General features: G+C 39.3%; 1 protein-coding gene across 3 annotated transcripts in view; it reads left to right on the forward strand.

The window, feature by feature from the left end:
- LOC126088531 (uncharacterized) overlaps positions 1-18,927 on the forward strand; it is a 132,795-nt gene that overhangs the window by 66,508 nt on the left and 47,360 nt on the right. For 2 of the 3 annotated variants that reach the window (XM_049906701.1, XM_049906703.1), the window contains exons 6-9: positions 1,430-1,644; positions 8,632-8,785; positions 16,104-16,263; positions 16,352-16,548. In XM_049906701.1, the coding sequence (XP_049762658.1) occupies positions 1,430-1,644; positions 8,632-8,785; positions 16,104-16,263; positions 16,352-16,548 (726 nt within the window). The remainder of the gene's footprint in view (positions 1-1,429; positions 1,645-8,631; positions 8,786-16,103; positions 16,264-16,351; positions 16,549-18,927) is intronic. The other variant, XM_049906702.1, reaches the window with a different exon arrangement.

An 18,927-nucleotide genomic window follows, 5' to 3' on the forward strand; every position in this document is an offset into this window, starting at 1 on the left:
TTTTAGTTTGAGTTGTTCATGTGCAACTTGGGGTCTTCCGTGTGATACTACTCACTGTGTCATCCATACTTAATTAGTACCATTTAGTATTGCTGGGATAATGACATATAAATACAGTAAAGAATGACTATTGATAAATTTGAAATATGAGTGATCGAAAATGTAATAGTACCGAAAGCTGGTTGTTATACAAATTTAGAAAAACATGCCTGGGAAAGGTAAGATGCCCATGTGTTTCGAAATGAGAATGATTATTTTCAACAAATGGAAATGGCTGCACAAAAAGAATATTGGTATAAAATTTCATGTACTGAGATAAAGATACTTTTTTTTTGCATCAATTCGTGCAAAGTATGTCTTCCAGACAATTTGATTATCGGTTTCTCCCTCTTGAGATTTAGACCATTCCTTCTGCAATGAATGAAAATTACATACAATGATTTGTTAATGTACATTTACCTTTTTGTGCATATTTATTGTTGTTTGGACTAGGGCTAATGTGACAACCAGTTAATTTGTGGTAAAGGAAGAACATGATAGTATCTGTGTGGTGGTGAAAAGCTGTTGTTAAGCGAACTGATATTTGTTTCGACTATTGCCAAGTTTTAGTTACAAGATATGAAAGGAAACAAAACCTAATGAAGGTGGTGTATTAAATTAACATTAATATGTTCCGTTATTAGCTACATGACACATATTATATAACTGCAGAAATTTCTATCGAAATCAATGTGTTTCTATTTGTGCTAGATGTCAGGTTGTAGTACTAAATGATGTATATTCTCTTTGCGTCTATTACTTTCAATTCAGTTGTAATTACCTGGCAGTGGAAGACATAATTTATTGTTCTTTATAACAGTAATGTAGGTTAACACATTTTATTTGGTTGGTGGTTTCATTTGCTTCACATGTATGTGATGACATTTGATTAACAGTGAGCAGTTTTCTGTCTGATAGAAATAGAGAATTGTCAACAATTTTAATGTAGATGAAGCATTTACTTTTTCAAGATATTTTGTTATTGAAATTCATAGCATAATTTATGATGGCACCAAGGTGATTTGAGTCACATTCAGTATTGCAGGTGTTAGTGATTGCATTCTAAGGAAGTGTGAACTGTAATTTTGGTACCAACCCCTTTTCTATCGTTGTCATCAGCTTCGTGATGATGTAAATTACAGTGGTATGTTATGAAACATGAGTATAAGAGATAGAAAGGAATGGTTACAGTACAATCAGAATTTTTTCACTAAAGTTCAGATTATTTCTGCAATTTTAGTGAGCTGTATTATTGATCTTATTTTATAGTCATACCAACAGTACAACTTTGTACATCTATTGAGTACATTCGGGATGTGAAAATTGGACAGATCATCCTTCGTAGGTTCTCATAAGAACTGAAATTTATATAGGTTTTTCTGTTACACAGATTTTCCTGACCATATCTTGCCAAGAAGATTTAGTCCTACAAATGATGTAACTGCTTTCCTTGATGTCTCTGAGCAGTCTGTAGTACCAACTGATCTAGAAGTTGGATCAGTTGTGGAAGTGAGAGTTAAATTGAAGCCTCATTATGGTGTTATTCGATGGATTGGTACTGTAGCTGAGGATAAGAAAAGAAGAAAAATTGCTGGCATTGAAATGGTATGTTTTTAAAATTGAGAACCAGAAGCATTAATCTCGCACATTTTTTACTGTAACAGAAGTAACCTGTTTTTGACAGTATAATATAATTGTATAGATAAAAAATCCACTGACCAAGTGGCGGCAAGGGAACATACATGCAGAAATTTTTTTTACACATGCAAGCTCTCAGAGCCAGTGGCTTCTTCTTATGGCAGAAGGGTTGAAGGGGAAGGAAGAGGGGTGAATGAAAAGAACTGGAGAGGTTTAAGAACAGGAGTAGAGTTTGGAAAAGTCACCCAGAACCCAGATCGGGGGAGACTTACCGGACGGGACAAGAAGGAAGGACTGGTTGTTGGGAGACTGCACTGGACGAGATTTGAAAACCTGAGAGGTTACAGGTGAAAGACAGGGTAATATGCAAGACAGAGATTACTGCTAAAAAAACATAATGCACAAGTTAGTAAGAGTGAAAAGCTAAGTGCATTGTATGTAAAGGGGAGGAGGGGGGTGGCAGCAAAAAATTGACAGGTCAGAAAATGAAAGATGTAGAAAACTAAAATGTGGTGGAGAAAGGAGTAGGCACTGTGAAGAAATGCTGAGATGGAAGAAATTAATGTAAATGAAGGCCGGGTGGGTTGTGGGAACCCAGAACATGTTGTAGCACTAGTTCCCATTGCGGAGATCTGAGAGACTGGTGTCTTCGTGAAGAATCCAGATGGTATGCGTGATGAAACAGGCACTGAGGTCATGGCTGTCATGTTGTAGAGCATGCTCTGCAACAGGATATTGTGTGTTGCTGGTATAAACCCTCTGCCTATGCCAATTCATCCTGACTAATAACAGTGTTTACATAAGAGCTAGTATATGATGTGTCATTTCACAGTTGTCTCTCCGTTTAATAGTATATGTGATTGGAGGGTGCTTAGGGCAAGTCTTGCCGTGGGAACAGTCTCAGGGGTCCTTTTTTTAAAACCTCAGGGCTCTCACAAGGACTGACACCTCAGTCCGTAGAACTTCTTACCCAACTCAAACCATGCACTTCTTCCTTTTACCTTCTCCCTAAAATCCACAAACCTTGTCATCCTAGCCATCCTATAATTACTGGTTTCAAAGCACCCGCCGGACGTATATCTGCTGTAGTTGATCAACACCTGCAACCCTTAATAGAAAGACTTCTCTCCTGTATTAAAATCAACAACCAGTTCCTAGATTGTCTGAAATCCGTGCCCGTCTCACTCCCTCAGCACACCGTTGATACCGCCTCCCTCTATACTGATCATTTCCTCAGTCAGTGCCTATTTGATTCCAAACCTGCGACATCCTTCCTGCTCATCTTAATCAACTTCATACTTACCAACAACTAAACCTTTGAGGGGCAGACAAACAGATCAGGGGTATGGCCATGGGAACTAGGGAGGCTCCTTCCTGTTCCAACCTTATGGGTCACTTGGAGAGGCTTTCCTGGGACCCACAAGCCTTCAGCCCCTGGTTTGGTTTAGATACACTGATGATGTCTTCACCATATGGACACAGAGTGAGGCGCACTGTTAAAATTCCTATAATCTCTGGATATATTCTCCCAGTTGAATTCCACTTGGCCCTGTTCCAAATAGCACGCTACTTTATTTAATGTTGATCTCATTCTCATCAAAGGCCAGTTACACACCTGTGTTCACATTAATCCTACTAACAAACAACAGTACTTACATGTTGAGAGTTGCCACCCTTTCTATATCAAACGTTCCCCCCCATACGGCCTTGACATTCAAGGCAAACATATTTACTTGGACGCAGACTTTTTACAGTAATGCATCAGCATTCTCACCTCAGCCTTCACTTGGTGTAATGACCCACCAGCCTAGTTCAAAAGCAGGTTTCCTGGTCCATCACATGCAATCCTGGTACTGTTGATCCCTCCAAAACAAGAAGTTCGGAGCACACCACTTTTTGTTCGGTATTGTCTTGGTCTTGAATGTGTTAATCAGCTACTTTGATGAGGCCATGACTTCCTGAAGTAATGCCCTGCGGTGACATCCATTCTGTCAGAGATCTTGCCCACCACATCTAGAATAGCTTTTCGTTTCTCTCCTAATCACCACAATATCTTTGTCAGACCCTGTGCTCCTTCTCACCCATCTCCCTATCTGTGGCTCTCATGTTTTCAAATCTGTTCCAGTGCAGTCCCCAATAATCTTCTGGCGTACTGGATGGCTTCTTCGAACTCTGCCTTTTTCCGAAACCTCTCCAGTCCTTTTCCTTCACCCTTCTACCAGAAGGAGCCACCGGCACTGAAATTGTGCATATGTAAACTTTTTTTATGCTTTTTTTTACCTTTTTTTTTTTAAAAATGTGTGATGAGTAGATTTTTTTATCTGTCCAATTACATTACAATTTTTATTGTGTGTGTTATCAATTATTATTAGTTACAGTTTTCACCAAGCCTTGGTGATATAACTTTGTTTTGTAAATCAGAAACAAAAATCAAAATAGCAGTGTAAATTTGCAGCAAATAGAGAATTTCTTAAAGATGTTCACGAGATACTTGGAATTAGCCAATGAAAATGCATGACACCATCAAGTAGTATCTGAGTGGTTTACCTGATCATCCCTGAACGAATTAACTATTGGAAGAAACAGTTCTACTTCCGGAGACATTAAATAAGTAACAGAAATAAAATGAATAAGAGATCTATTCATCGTCCATCTAAAAAGAAATTTGTTACACACATTTGCTTCAGGTGAAAATTTATGTTAATGGAAATTAATAAATACCCATTTTAAATGCCCCACAAATGGAATGGTAGGAGGCTATTATTGAATTTTCATTATAGATTTTAATTATCTGGAATGAGTTACTGAGCACTGTGGTCAAGATTGTTAAATTGCTGTATTATATAACCATGGAAGTTTTCCACATAAATATTGAGTGTCGTCCAATTTTTAATTTTTATGAATTGTTTCCACATAATGATCATGCCTATAGTTTAGCTATCATCTAAAAGCATTTGTTACTCATGTCACATTAGGTAATTAAAAGAAAAATGTTCCTTTACTTACAAACAAGCTGGAAAATTAAAAGCACATCCATAAAAATCCAATATAAGTGAAAAAAAAAATGTGGAGCATATTGATATTTAATTAGTGGTAGTTCCGACAAAGTTAATTATTTTTCAGAACAATTTATGTCTTTAGGTCGTGAAGAAGCAAGATACATTATTTTTGTGCATGTTCATTTAATCATTACTCATTGCAGAAGTACTTGCAGCTGAAGGTAAATGCAATTCCTTACAAATTAAAACTGTTGCAAACAAGAAAATGAAATCGTACACAGTCTTCTTCTCTGGCTGTTGAGACAGGCCTGAACTGCTTTGAAATGTGTTGCATTTGAAATATTGGTGCACAGGTAGAGTTTTTATTTTCTAATAGTTTTATCTCTGCGGAAATGTTAGATACAGTTCAGTGTTGAATTATGTTTTGCAGTTGCACAACAGTGATTCGCTCCCATTCAGAAGGACCAGTGCAAAATGTCATTGTGGCCACTCTTAGTTGTGTTTGTTGTGATTTTTTTGAAACATATTAAAAAAAAAAAAAAAATACTAAGCTGGTCTGTTTGTCAAAGTCTAGTTCATCTTTCATGGTTGTGCTCGTGGTTAATGTGTGTGAAGTTTCGTTTTTTACCCAGACAGGTTTCAGAAATTTTGTGCTAGCTTTAGTGGGTTTATTTGTTTATTTTCATTCTGCAAAGTTGTTATATGTTAACCTCTAAAGAAACTTTTTGTACAAAATTTTTATATTTGGAAAATGGACGATTACTGTCCAATGTTATATGTCAGTTTTCCTTACAGCAGAGAACTGAGATATATGTATCAGTGAGTTGAGGCATTCTATATTGTTCATTTATGATATGTATAAAGGTTCTTGTTTGATGATAAATGTCAAAATAGAGTTGATGTGTGCATTTGTTTATATGAAGGTATTGATTTTTTATGCTGGTAGCTTGAGATCTACTATGTACACTATTGGCTATTAAAATTGCTACACCAAGATGAAATGCAAATGACAATCGGGTATTCATTGGACAAATATATTATACTAGAACTGACATGTAATTACCTTTTCACACAATTTGGGTGCATAGATCCTGAGAAATCAGTACCCAGAACAACCACCTCTGGCTGTAATAATGGCCTTGATACGCCTGGGCATTGAGTCAAACAGAGCTTGGATGGCGTGTGCAGATAGTGCTGCCCATGAAGCTTCAACACGATGCCACAGTTTATCAAGAGTAGTGACTGGCATATTGTGACGAGCCAGTTGCTCGGCCACCATTGACCAGATGTTTTCAGTTGGTGAGAGAACTGGAGAATGTGCTGGCCAGGGCAGCAGTCGGAACATTTTCTGTATCCAGAAAGGCCCGTACAGGACCTGCAACATGCGGTCGTGCATTATCCTGCTGAAATGTAGGGTTTCGCAGGGATCGAATGAAGGGTAGAACCACGGGTTGTAACACATCTGAAATGTAACGTCCCCTGTTCAAAGTGCCGTCAATGCGAACAAGAGGTGATCTGACGTGTAACCAGTGGCACCCCATACCATCACGCCAGCTGATACGCCAGTATAGTGATGATGAATACACGCTTCCAATGTGCGTTCACCGCGATGTCGCCAAACATGGATGCGACCATCATGATGCTGTAAACAGAACCTGGATTCATCCAAAAAAATAACGTTTTGCCATTCGAGCACCCAGGTTCGTCGTTGAGTACACCATCGCAGGCGTTCCTGTCTGTGATGCAGTGTCAAGGTTAACCGCAGCCATGGTATCCGAGCTGATAGCCCATGCTGCTGCAAACGAACTGTTCGTGCAGATGGTTGTTGTCTTGCAAACATCCCCATGTGTTGACTCAGGGATCGAGACATGGCTGCACGATCCATTACAGCCATGCGGATAAGATGCCTGTCATCTTGACCGCTAATGATACGAGGCCATTGGGATCCAGCACGGCGTTCTGTATTACCCTCTTGAACGCACCAATTCCATATTCTTCTAACAGTCAATAGATCTCCACCAACGCGAGCATCAATGTCGTAATACGATAAACCGCAATCGCGATGGGCTACAATCCGACCTTTATCAAAGTCAGAAACGTGATGGTATGCGTTTTTCCGCCTTACACGAGGCATCACGACAACATTTCACCAGGCAACGTCGGTCAACTGCTGTTTGTGTATGGGAAATCGGTTGGAAACTTTCCTCATGTCAGCATGTTGGAGGTGTCGCCACCGGTGCCAACCTTGTGTGAATGCTGTGAAAAGCTAATCATTTGCATATCACAGCATCTTATTCCTGTCAGTTAAATTTCGCGTCTATAGCATGTCATCTTCATGTTGTAGCAATTTTAATGGTCAGTAGTGTAATTTACAGCTTGTCATCTGCAAACAGCAAAACATTTTTTATTCTATGTTGGTTATGCGTTTCTGACTGAAAATGGGTAGATATTGGGCTATTTAGCATGTTACTTACAGTTTTTGGTGTTGTTGTTTTTTCCCTTTGTTCACGTCCCGGTAAAACACCCATTTCTTCTGCTGTTGTCATTAAACATGCATTTTCTATTGGTTGTATACCCTGTCATCAAGTACTCTTACTTACTAGTCTCCTTATTTGTTGACCTGAAGAATGGATATGCAGTTAAGAGAATTTGCATTTCTTCCAACATGTTGTTGTCATCTTCTTGTGGCTTGTTCGCATTTCCTCCCTCTCTCTGTCTCTAATGAATTTCGCTCTTTATTTTTGAGATATTAACTGCAAACTGACAATCTGACTGCTGGTTTCATACATAGATTAACTTGCAGGAAACATGTTTCTATATAGGCTAGGAACAAAAATGCTCCTAGCAAATATGTGTTATTTAGAGGTCGTGGGTTACAGAGAGAGAAAATTGTTTTAGTGTGGTGGGACAGAATCTCTTTCTTCACCTTGTGAAAAAATAACTTAAAAGTGAATGCAAAAGGTAATACAAATAAAATAGTTTTAGAGGGTTAGATGTGTCACAAATGATATTAAAAAATTCTTCTATACAGAGAGCGGGCCGTTTTTCACGAATTGGACTGTGGACAGTAGCAGTGAAGTTCCTCCCCATTTCTTCTGTCCATAGCTAACTCCACATGGCTTTGTTAGAGGTATTTTCTTGTCAAGGGTAGATATGGCCTTTAAATAATAAAAGTTCCATTTTCTTCTTGTTTTCTAGAAATTTCATTCAGCATCTCGTTTTTTCACATGACTGCCATTACACCATTATTATCTTCATTGTATTCATAGTTGTCAATAACTAAATTCTCACTTTTAGATAGTTCATTATCTGTCCATAAACTCATACTGTTTTGATTAATTTACGTTACACAGCTGTTCACATTATACATCATTCAGCCTTCTCTTATTAGTAGCCATTATATGAGTAAACAGGCCACGGATAACAATGACCAAAAGTGGGCAACCTACAAAGAGACTGGAACTGCTACTAATGCAGTTAAAAAAAATTAACTAAATTTTTAGTGTGTGTTTAGAAATAAACAAGCAGCGGACTGCAGGTTAATGATGAGCTGTTAAGTTCATGTTTGAGCAGAACTTTTTGCTCCCTATACCAAACTGGTGATACCTCAAAGGTCTCATTTTTTCACCAAAAAATATGCCTTTTTTTTATGAGATGCAGACAAACTACAAATGAGGTGGCAAAAACTGCAGGAACCATTTAACACTGCTTTTGAGAAAGGTTTGCTCATTTTTTTCACTAGCTGCCAACATGTAAACCAAGTGATAACAAATTTGTATTAATTTATCATAAAATGTATATGGAGTCTTTAACTGGATTGAGTTTACAAGTGTTAAATTTGCAAAGCTTTGTGAAGGGTTCATACTTTCATCTTGACTATGTTATTGTTTGTGAATTTGTTTCAAAGTGAAGACATTGGTAGTGTTAACTGGGATTTTGTCATCATGTGTTACAGGAAGAAGATCATGTTGGTTATTCAGATGGAAGTTTCAATGGTCGCAGATACTTTCAGTGTAGACCAGGAAAGGCTATGTTTGTGCCGCTGAATAGTTGTCAGAAGGATGGGAGGTTTCAGGAACCACATGTGTCAGTTGACTCAAGAATAAAAAGTAAGTTCTGTTGTTCAGTTCATTCAACATTTCAGGAAATTGTTGAAATCACTTAAACGGAAAGGCTAGACAGTACGTCCCTTCATCTCTTTAGGTGCTGCTCTCATTACTGCTGATAATGACACTTAAAATAGAAAATGTTCTTGTAGCATTGAAAACAATATCTTTCTTCATGGATAAATAACTATTGGTCTGGGGAGGTTGGAAGGGGGGAGGGCAGACCACTCGGGCCCTATGGTATGGGGGACCAACATGTTACAAACATGGAGTATAGTTCCTAGGAGGCATATCAGTGATGTTCCTTCTTGTAGAATCAATTTTTGGAGTTGATGATGGAAAAGGTAATGGACATGTCAGTTAAAATGTGTACTTGGAACAATTTTATTTGTATGCAATACATCCATTTCTTAATATTTGTGTCACCTCGTCTGTAGATGGTCAGTTACAACAACTTCCTTTCCATATCCAGCTAGTCACACTGAATGGCTTGTACTACCTGTTCACTGAATTTGTTATTGAGGCTTCTGAACTCAATGTTTGACTAAGGCAATGAGTATGATTCTGATAACCTATGTGTAGTATCACATTGTATTTTGCAATACTTAATGTTGACAGTAGCAAAACTTGGTTTCAACTTTAAGAAGCAGTAGAATCTGGTGATACAGATAGTTGATAGTGTGGAGAAAGTCAGCCACATTTTGGGTTTGGTTTATTAATTGTAAATACACTGTTACTAGTTTTAAACTTATACATTGATCCTCAGACAGCTTTTCTCAGAACACGCAGTACTTTGGTTTACAGGTGAGTTATTGTAGGATAAATAAAATTTCACATACACTCATTGCTATTCACGTAGATTCAAATTCATACATGTTTTATAGGTGAATAAGGTTTTGATTCGCTTAAATCAGATGAAAACAAATACGGAGTAGTTAACAAGGTAAATGAATGTGTCAAATACTGTGATACAGTTGAATGATATGGTACTTTAGAAAAAAGGTGTATAATACTTCAAAGTTAAATTCAAGTAGGTACTTAAATGTAAGGCATTGGAATGAGAAAAAATTAATTGGAATTTAGGGATTTACAACATTACTGACTTACTTTTTATAGCTTTGATATAAAATGTGGTTATGAAAGTGTATAAGATCTTATACCCCCGCCGGCGAAACATTGCACTTGACAGTTCGCTTTTTGCTAGTTAGGTTGGCTATAATGTAATAGCGACGTTGCAACAGCAGCCTCTATACACACAGCAGACGATACAGATTTCCGTCCCGTCTCGTAAATGCAAGCGATTGAGCAATTTCAGTGTATATAAAAACTCGTTTTTAGTTGTACTACAATGACAGGAAGTAAGCAACCGTATAATAATGCATATAAAAGCATAACAATGCGCACCAATTCGATAACGGAGCAAAGAAATACAAAAAACAAGCATCTGACGACTGGTACTTTAAAATCAATAATGTACAAAGTTCACAAAATAAATAATAACCGAGATTGCAATAAATAACCAATATTAGTAATTTTTCACTCACCAATTTACAGCGATAATGGCGCAATTCCATCCAGCTCGCCATCGTCACTGTTGTCCGATTCATCGCCAAAACCGTCTTCATCGTCGTCATCAGCAAGACAAATCATCAATTGTTCATGGCCACTGATAATGCCTTCTATTGTCTGTGCTGCTCGTATAAGCTTCTCGACGTGCTCTACTTTTTTTCTCCATGAGGCTGCATCCACAGTCACAAGAGCTTCACGCAACAGCTTTTCCACCTCTGTTATTGTAAAGGACTTGTTGTTGTTCCTTACATACATTTTTACATCACTCCATATTAACTCAATAGGGTTGAAATGGCAGTGATATGGCGGCAGCCTTATTACAGTATGACCCTGCTCCTTGGCAATTTCGTCTACTACATATGTAGGTGTCGTAGGCTTATTTTCTTTAACAAGAGAATATAACAGAACCTTTGTCATACTCATATCAGCTGCAATATTTCGAGCCTGTAACCACTGCACCATAACTTCTTTCCGATCATTTGTGGTTGGGGCTTTGTTCTGTATCACCGAATGATATGGAGCATTGTCCATTACAATTGTTGTAGGGACAGGAAATTGTTTTAAAAGGTTCCTGAACCACTCAACAAATCGTGTATGATCCATATCTTCATGGTAATCACCAGTCTTTTTTGATCTAAAAACTAAAAGTGCGTCAGGGACAAAACCACTGGAGGAGCCTGCATGGACCACAATTAATCTAGCTCCTCTTCCCGTCGGCTGATGGCCACTACTGCTGGGTGTGTTATCCGTCCAACATTTACTTACAGCTTCCCCGGCATTAACCCACGTTTCGTCTAGCCAAATTATGGAATGAATGTCTCTGCCCACAATTTTGTGCAAGAAAATGCTACGAGCGGTAACAATATGTGCCCTCTCTAACAGTACTTTGCGTCCGTCTAGCGTTTTGTAACGGAAACCCATGTTTTTTAGCACAATTTTTAGTGATGTTTTACCACCCCTAAAGAGTTCACTTTCTTTTAAAGAGATTAATAACTTAGCTACAGTCGGATACTCTTTTCTGCTGTAGTAAGCATAAACATGCCTACGAATTGCATCAGTCTGGAAAGAATCTGAATCTGTGATAGGACTAGGTCGCTTTTTCTTCTTTCCTGGGGTTGATAAAAATGTATTATTTGATCCAGACAGCTCGGAATCATTACGGCTCACTTCAGTATCTTCCAAGTTTTGTAGTAATACTCCTTTACTTACTACGGTTCTTGCACTAATACCAAGAGTTTTCGACGTACGTTCCACCACTTTGTCGGCAGGAATTGATGGCTGTCCATGAATGCTTACATAGTTTTTCTCCTGCTCGTAAAACTCACGAGTTCTGCGTAGTAACTCCAGTGCCTGGCTGTTTAGGGGCACCCCTCGACGCAAAGGATTGTCACTGGGTGAACGAAGTCTTTTCGGTGGCATTTTCCAAGTATGTACACTCACAACGTAACAAAAGTCACAACGATATAGCACACAGTACAACGAAAACACGCGGTAAACAACATACAATTCACGTTGTATACACATCCACTAAACAAAGCCGGCAACGCGGGAACTTTGACGTCACAGCACGTGAGTAACAGCTGTGCTCACTGCGCTGTGATTGGCTGGCGCCCCACGCTGAACGCCCAGCGCCTATCGTTCTTCACTTGTTACTCTGATACGCTGCCAACTTCATACGCAAACGTCAAGTGCAATGTTTCAGCGGCCCGGGTATAAGTACAACTTAAATAGTACTCTCAGAACTATTCTACAAATGTATTATATATCTAATGCCATAAAACTTATTGACTGTACTGTCATTTCCTAACTTGGTTTGCAAACCCCCCAGGGGTTCGGGTTCACCAGAACTCTCTTTTTTTTCCCCTCTCCCCATAATGGTAGGTTTCAGGATTACGCCTATTACTGTTTCCATAGATTCTGCTGTTAATAAAAAAATGTTCCTTGTTACATAGTGTAACATTGAGAATTTATCATATTATTACAACAATAAATTAATATTTACCACAAATGCCTGATTTACAATTATGTAACAACACTAGGAATGCATTTGATTTTGTTACAATGTAAATTTAGTCTTCCAGCTTCTTTGTGCTCTAACAATACTAACAACAGTACCATGATCCCACTAATGTATGGTTACGTGGCAGAGGCAAGCCTTTGGTTTTCAACAACAGCCTACTTCTTCTGTCCTTATGGCAAATGCAGTAAGTTGTCAGTTGTAGATCAGAGTTGTTTCCGTTCATATTAAAATGGATAATTGGTTGAAAAGTGGAAGTTTGGAAGGGAAACAGGGTTTAACAAAATCAAAAGTTAGTGTTGTGTCAATAGATCATTCTGCTTCTAGGGATGTGTGTCAACCTAACAAAAGTGAACTGGGTGTAAAGGAAAGTAAGTACAAACATAATTACATTAGGTTTGGAGTTTCGCCTATAGGTGACAAGTGCTGTTAAAGACCATAGTGTTGTTTGTTGTGACATTCTTGGTAACAGTATTCTGAAACCTTCTCTACTCGAACACCATTTATGAAGTAAACACCCCACACATGTAAACAAATCTGCTGTCTTTTCTTTACATGAAAAGCTAATGAGTGCACCTGGTGTTCTTTCCTGTCCCTTGCTGCCATTTCCCTAAGGGGTACCATTATAGGCCATACAGTTGAACTGCCGAAAATTAATACATCTCTATCCTTTTGTGTATGCCTCCTCTTAACATAGGCCAAAGCTCTTGAATAGTGAAAATCGAAACAGACAACTATATTGTACTTCAAACGTCGTTTATTCAAGACCTGCTACCAGTTTTTATGCAAGAATGTCTCATCTTCAGGCTTCAAGTGTAATCTACCATGAACGTACAAACCACAATGACAAAGGGCTACTAAGTCTTCAAATGGAAACAGTACAACCTAGTAAGCATGTTATGCCAGCATGTGCATCCAATAAAGTCGAGTGCAGCGAGGCCAGAATCAACTGGATTCCGTAACTTCCAGTAACAAGCCCTTCAATGGTCAGACGACAACTAATATGATGCTTTGTCATGATTAAATTGGTAGCATGTTTCGAATAAACGTTTGAATTGCAATGCAGCTGCTGGTTTCAATTTTCATTATTCAAGTACTTAATGTCTAGTTGCTATCCCACTGTCCTCAATGGATTACAAGGACAAAACAGGTTTCCCAAATTTGGTGTAGTGAATTCCAGGGCTCAGTTTCACTTTCAGTGAAAGACAGCACCTCAAACTTGTAAGTTAGGGGCATTGGTATAACATCCAGAGTCCTCCCTGGTCCCCATCTACCTTCTACAGGACATGTAGATCTACCATTGACACTCTAATCACAGTCAAGTGGACAAGTACTTTCTGCAGAGGAGACATATCCACAGGAGATAATAGTAGTTGAGTTATCTTTGGTGCCACAAGTACATGACTCTTCGGAGCTCTTCCAACACACCAATTTGCAGTATCTGCCAAGTGTTTTGTAGTCATGGCGGTTTCCAGCTGCTTAAGAACATAAACTAACTCATCTGGCGTTCAAGAACAACATTCACAGTGGGCCTGCATTGTGGCTGGTGCAATGTATTCCAGGACGGTGAAAAAATTATTTAGTTAAGCCTGCTGACTATCTTTTAATCTGTTGAGCTAAAAACTACTAGTTCCCAATAAGAATTGAAGCAAATAACCCAAAATGATATTTCTGTTACGGCAATTGAAAAAACTTTAGTAAAAATTAATAGTTTCCTAATACCTTGTGATGTTATATATAGTCTTTAACAAACTCAAAAATAAAGTTAATTTAGGATAAATTGGTTCAATATCTGCTACAGTAACAGCAACACAGTGAAAAAGTTGAAAATGCAAAATGTTGCTGATCATACCTGGTAAATCACTTGTATGTGTTGAGGATATTTGAAGTCCTGTTACAATACATTGGGGCACACCCATTGTTACACTTATTTCTGCTGAACGTTCACTGTCCAGTACAACATACTGGCTTCTATTAGTCAAATCTTCTTTGAAGCAGTCACTGGTCAGCAAGGGCACTGAATATGATTGTATTGTTGTTAGTAGTCTACCTTGTGGTACAAAGTCAAATGCCTTTTGGACACCTAGGAAGATACAATCTTCCTGTTCATCTGCAACTGCATTTGAAAGATACCATTTATGAATAAAGCAACTATGTATCACATGAGTAAAACACTACGGTCGCAGGTTCAAATTCTGCCTCAGGCATGGATGTGTGTGATGTCCTTAGGTTAGTTAGGTTTAATTAGTTCTAAGTTCTAGGTGACTGATGACCTCAGAAGTTAAGTCGCATAGTGCTCAGAGCCATTTGAACTTGAGTAAAAGAAGGAGCAGTGTTTTGTAACAGCATCATATGAGTTTTGTTTATAACAGTTAAATGAGCAATTTTTTATTCTCGAGTCAGAAACATACAAATTTACAGTAGCCATATGAGATAAATCTTGGTGCAGGATGTAGGGCACAAAGGGCACTGAAGCATGTGGCTTGTGGTTTGTCCTTGTCCACAATCACAGGACATATCTTCTGTTATGAAGCCCCATCTCTTGAGGTTGTCTCTGGATCGTCCAACTCCTGATCGTAATCTGTTTAATGATTTCCACACCAGCCACCTTTCATTGTGCCCAGGTGGTAGTTCATCAGCTTCTGGCATCCATCCGTGCAGGTGAGGCATCGTCTTCTTCCATAACTCCAGCCTTACCTTCTCTGGTGAAATGGTGAGTTTCTCGGATGTCCTCGGGAAGCTCTTTCAGGAGCTCAGCCATTGCTGTGGTGGATTATGTCTGTGCAGTGGATGGGTGCTGTTCTGTTTCAGTCTCTCCTTGTTGGCAGCCACTGCTCTGCCTACCCATGGTGGCACTATTCCAGTCAGGTAGTAGAGCCTATCAGTTGGAATAGGTCTTAGCAATCTTTGATCAACCTGCAGGTTTCATTGAGAGCAATGTCTACTTGTCTGGCATGAGATGACCTATACCAGACTGGGGAATCATAAGTGCCATAGCAGAAGAGCGTATGGTTTGTGGATGTGAGCCCCACTGTGTCCCAGATAGTTTGCGAATTAGGTTGTTTCGAGTGGAGATTTTCATTTTGGTGTTCTTGCAGTGAGTTTCGAAAGTCAAAGTTCTGTCGAGAGTGACTCCCAAGTATTTAGGGGTGTGATGATGCTAGAGTTGGATGCCTGACCAATATGTAGCTCACGATTAACTTCCCTGATCCTTAATTGAAAGGCATACACTTGTGTCTTCGAAGGGTTTGGTCTGAATTGGTTCTGAATGTAGTAGTTTGACAGTGTTCTAATTGCAGTTGTCAGGTTTCTTTCCACTGTTTCAAAGCATGAACTCTGCGTAGCAAGGGCTAGGTCATCTGCAAATAAGAGTCTCCTTACGCCCGAGGTCAGTAATTGGTCATTGGTATGATTAGTGAAGAGAAGTGGAGCCAAGACACTTCCCTGAGGTAGACCATTTTTCTGAACTCTCCAGCGACTGTGGTGTCCTTGAAATTCAACAAAAAACCTGCGGTTTTGGAGGAGGGTGCTGATTAGTTTGACGTGGGCGTTCTTGATCATACTGTATAATTTTGCGTGGAGTAACCGATGATGGACAGTATCGTACCCTGCTGTGAGATCCATGAAGACCACACCCATTATGTGTTGGGCAATTGAGTGTTACATTTCCATGCACAGTATTGTGCCTGTTCTCATTTGTGTTGCTGGAATTTTATAGTGATGTATGTGTTACAGGCTTTGGTCAGATTGATTGCCCTGTTATCCCTGGAGTTGTCCCACCACTAAGGTGGAAGGGCGATACAGAGTCCTTTTGTGGCAAGTTCAGGGGCATCCAGGGTCATCATAATTCGTGCTACTTAGATGCTACTCTTTTCAGTATGTTTACTTTTACCAGGTATGAATTTCTTCACTATTTAACTTGGTTACTTCACACGCTTATTTATTCCGTAATACACTAGAACCTGTCTGAATTTTTTTTCCAGCGCCTTTGACAGTCTGTTGTTCAGACCTCCAACAGAGAATGATATCAAACAGTATGATGAAGTGCAGCGAGTTTTGAGGGAAGAAATCGTTAATCCCCTGCGGCAGAATCTCTATGTAAGAGCCGACAGAGTAATGAAGTTGCGGACTTTGCTTGAGAATTTAAGTTCAGTTACAGGGTTAACAAGTGAAGAGAAAGGTATGATGTTAATGTGTCTCCTCTTTTTTTGCTAACAACCACAATACTAAATGCTATGTAGATTTTTTTATTGGATGTAGATCTGCTTTGCACAACTCTGTATTGTGCCTCCTTTTCCTAACACATCTTGACAGAATGCCTATGCTTTTATTTCCATTTACATTACAAGCCATCTTCTGTCATTCTCCTTAATTAGTTTCTTATTTCATACTGCTAATACTTGTACTGGTTTGAACTATTAATTTTTCTGTGCTGTCTGTGCTATAGATTGAAAGTATTGGTTTTCACCAGATAGAGTTCAGTCGTTTGAGATTGGTGGGCTTGAGGGAGGCAACTAGCGAAAATTGAGGTCTAGAGAATTACAGGAACAAAGCCACATACTCCACACCCACCTCCACCCTGCCCCAAGTCCCTTACTTCACTTGCCCTCCACCTACATCCTCTTTCTATTATCTCCTCTTCTTCACTTTTGTCATTCTCTCCCAATCCCATCCTCCAAATCATTGCATTTCATCATTGTGTATTGAACAAATTCACCAGTGTTGGGGCCATGTTGCATTCTTGTCCCGTGCCCCTGCTACCTCCCTTGTAGCAATCACAACTGTCAGCCATCCCCTTACTCAATCCTCCTCCTCGACCGAGCGGGGTGGCGCAGTGGTTAGACACTGGACTCGCATTCGGGAGGACGACGGTTCAATCCCGCGTCCGGCCATCCTGATTTAGGTTTTCCGTGACTTCCCTAAATCACTCCAGGCAAATGCCGGGATGGTTCCTCTGAAAGGGCACGGCCGACTTCCTTCCCAATCCTTCCCTAATCCGATGAGACCGATGACCACGCTGTCTGGTCTCCTTCCCCAAACCAACCAACCAACCAACCAACCAACCTCCTCCTCCTCCTCCTCCTCCCTCCCTCCCTCCCTCCCTCCCTCCCTCCCTCCCTCCCCCCCCCCCACACCCCCCAGCCCCCAGCAAAGCATTTTTGAGAAAGAAATCTGTTGACATCTGATATAAATTAAAGTATTGTTTGGAATTTAGCCTTACATGAAAGTGAAACTTGGATGATAGACAGTTTGGGCAAGAAGGGTTTCGAAGCTTTTGAAATGTATTGTTACAGTATAATGCTGAAGATTAGATGGGTAGGTTGAGTTACTAATGAACAGGTATTGCATCAAATTGTGGAGTAAAGAGCTTTCTGACACAATTTGAGTAAAAGAAGAGATAGTTGATGGAATAAATCTTGAGACTTAGAAGCATAGTTAATTTAAGAGTAAAGGGAAGTTTATATACTACAGAGGTAAAAAAAAAAATTACGGAGGGAGGCAACGGCTTTGAATATGTTTTCTTTCATATCCTATCCTCTATATCCAGCCACTTGCCTGGTTGGGAAAATTTGGTACTTTTCCCATTTTGCAGACAAACAACCATACCAGCATGTAAGGTATTATTGCTTTGGTGGGGGGGGGGGGGGGGTGTCACCTCTTCCAAAAGCATTTTAAAGATACTACAAGCTCTGGTGTATCTGAGACGGATGTGAGAGTAAGCCCAATATTTACCTAGGTGGATGTGGAAAACTGCCTAAGAGCCACATACAGGTTGGTTGGCACACTGCCCTCCCTCGTTGACTTGCTAGGTTTATTTGATCTGGAGCCAATGTGCATCCCTGTGTCCTTGAAGTATACGCTTTAACATGCTTGGGTTTCAGGCATGTGAGAATTGAAACATACAGCAGAGTAAAGTGAAAGTGTGTTGTAGTATTAGTGCAGAGATGGAGGGACTTTCATAGAATAGACTCAGTGTGGAGAGAGTTGTCACAACAGTCTTTTGACTAGACCACAACAAAACGCCATGCATTTCTTGACTTGTGTTGAACAAAATATAGGCTGACATTGATGATAATTGCAACACAAAAAAGGATACTTGTGTCTGAAATATTGCAACACAAAAAAGGATACTTGCGTCTGAAATGAAGTTTGATACCACAGATCAGGTGCATGAGAATGCCCAATTAATTAAAATTACAGAACTGTACACAATTTAAAACTTCAAGAAATCAGTATGGTGTGAAATGTCCACAACTGTGATACATCACTGAACAGAATCAGAGAGAGCAACAGAGATTTATTCCTGTTTTGTATGCAAGTCCACAAGACATGGTCAGGTTGCTGAATGACCATAATGAAGAAGTTGCTCACTGGTCATATCCGGAAAAGGATCAGTAAGCAAATACGCCAGGTTAAAGTGCGAGTCAAGGAAGTAATGGTATATAATGTGACAGTTCAATAAATTTCTAACAGAATTTACAAAATGTATATTTTTGTATAAAAGTAACTCTGATATTAGAACTTCTTTTAGTCTTGAAAAGTAACGTTTGAACCACTT

This window comes from Schistocerca cancellata, chromosome 6 (assembly GCF_023864275.1).
Source record: "Schistocerca cancellata isolate TAMUIC-IGC-003103 chromosome 6, iqSchCanc2.1, whole genome shotgun sequence".
NCBI classification, from domain to species: Eukaryota; Metazoa; Arthropoda; class Insecta; order Orthoptera; family Acrididae; genus Schistocerca; species Schistocerca cancellata.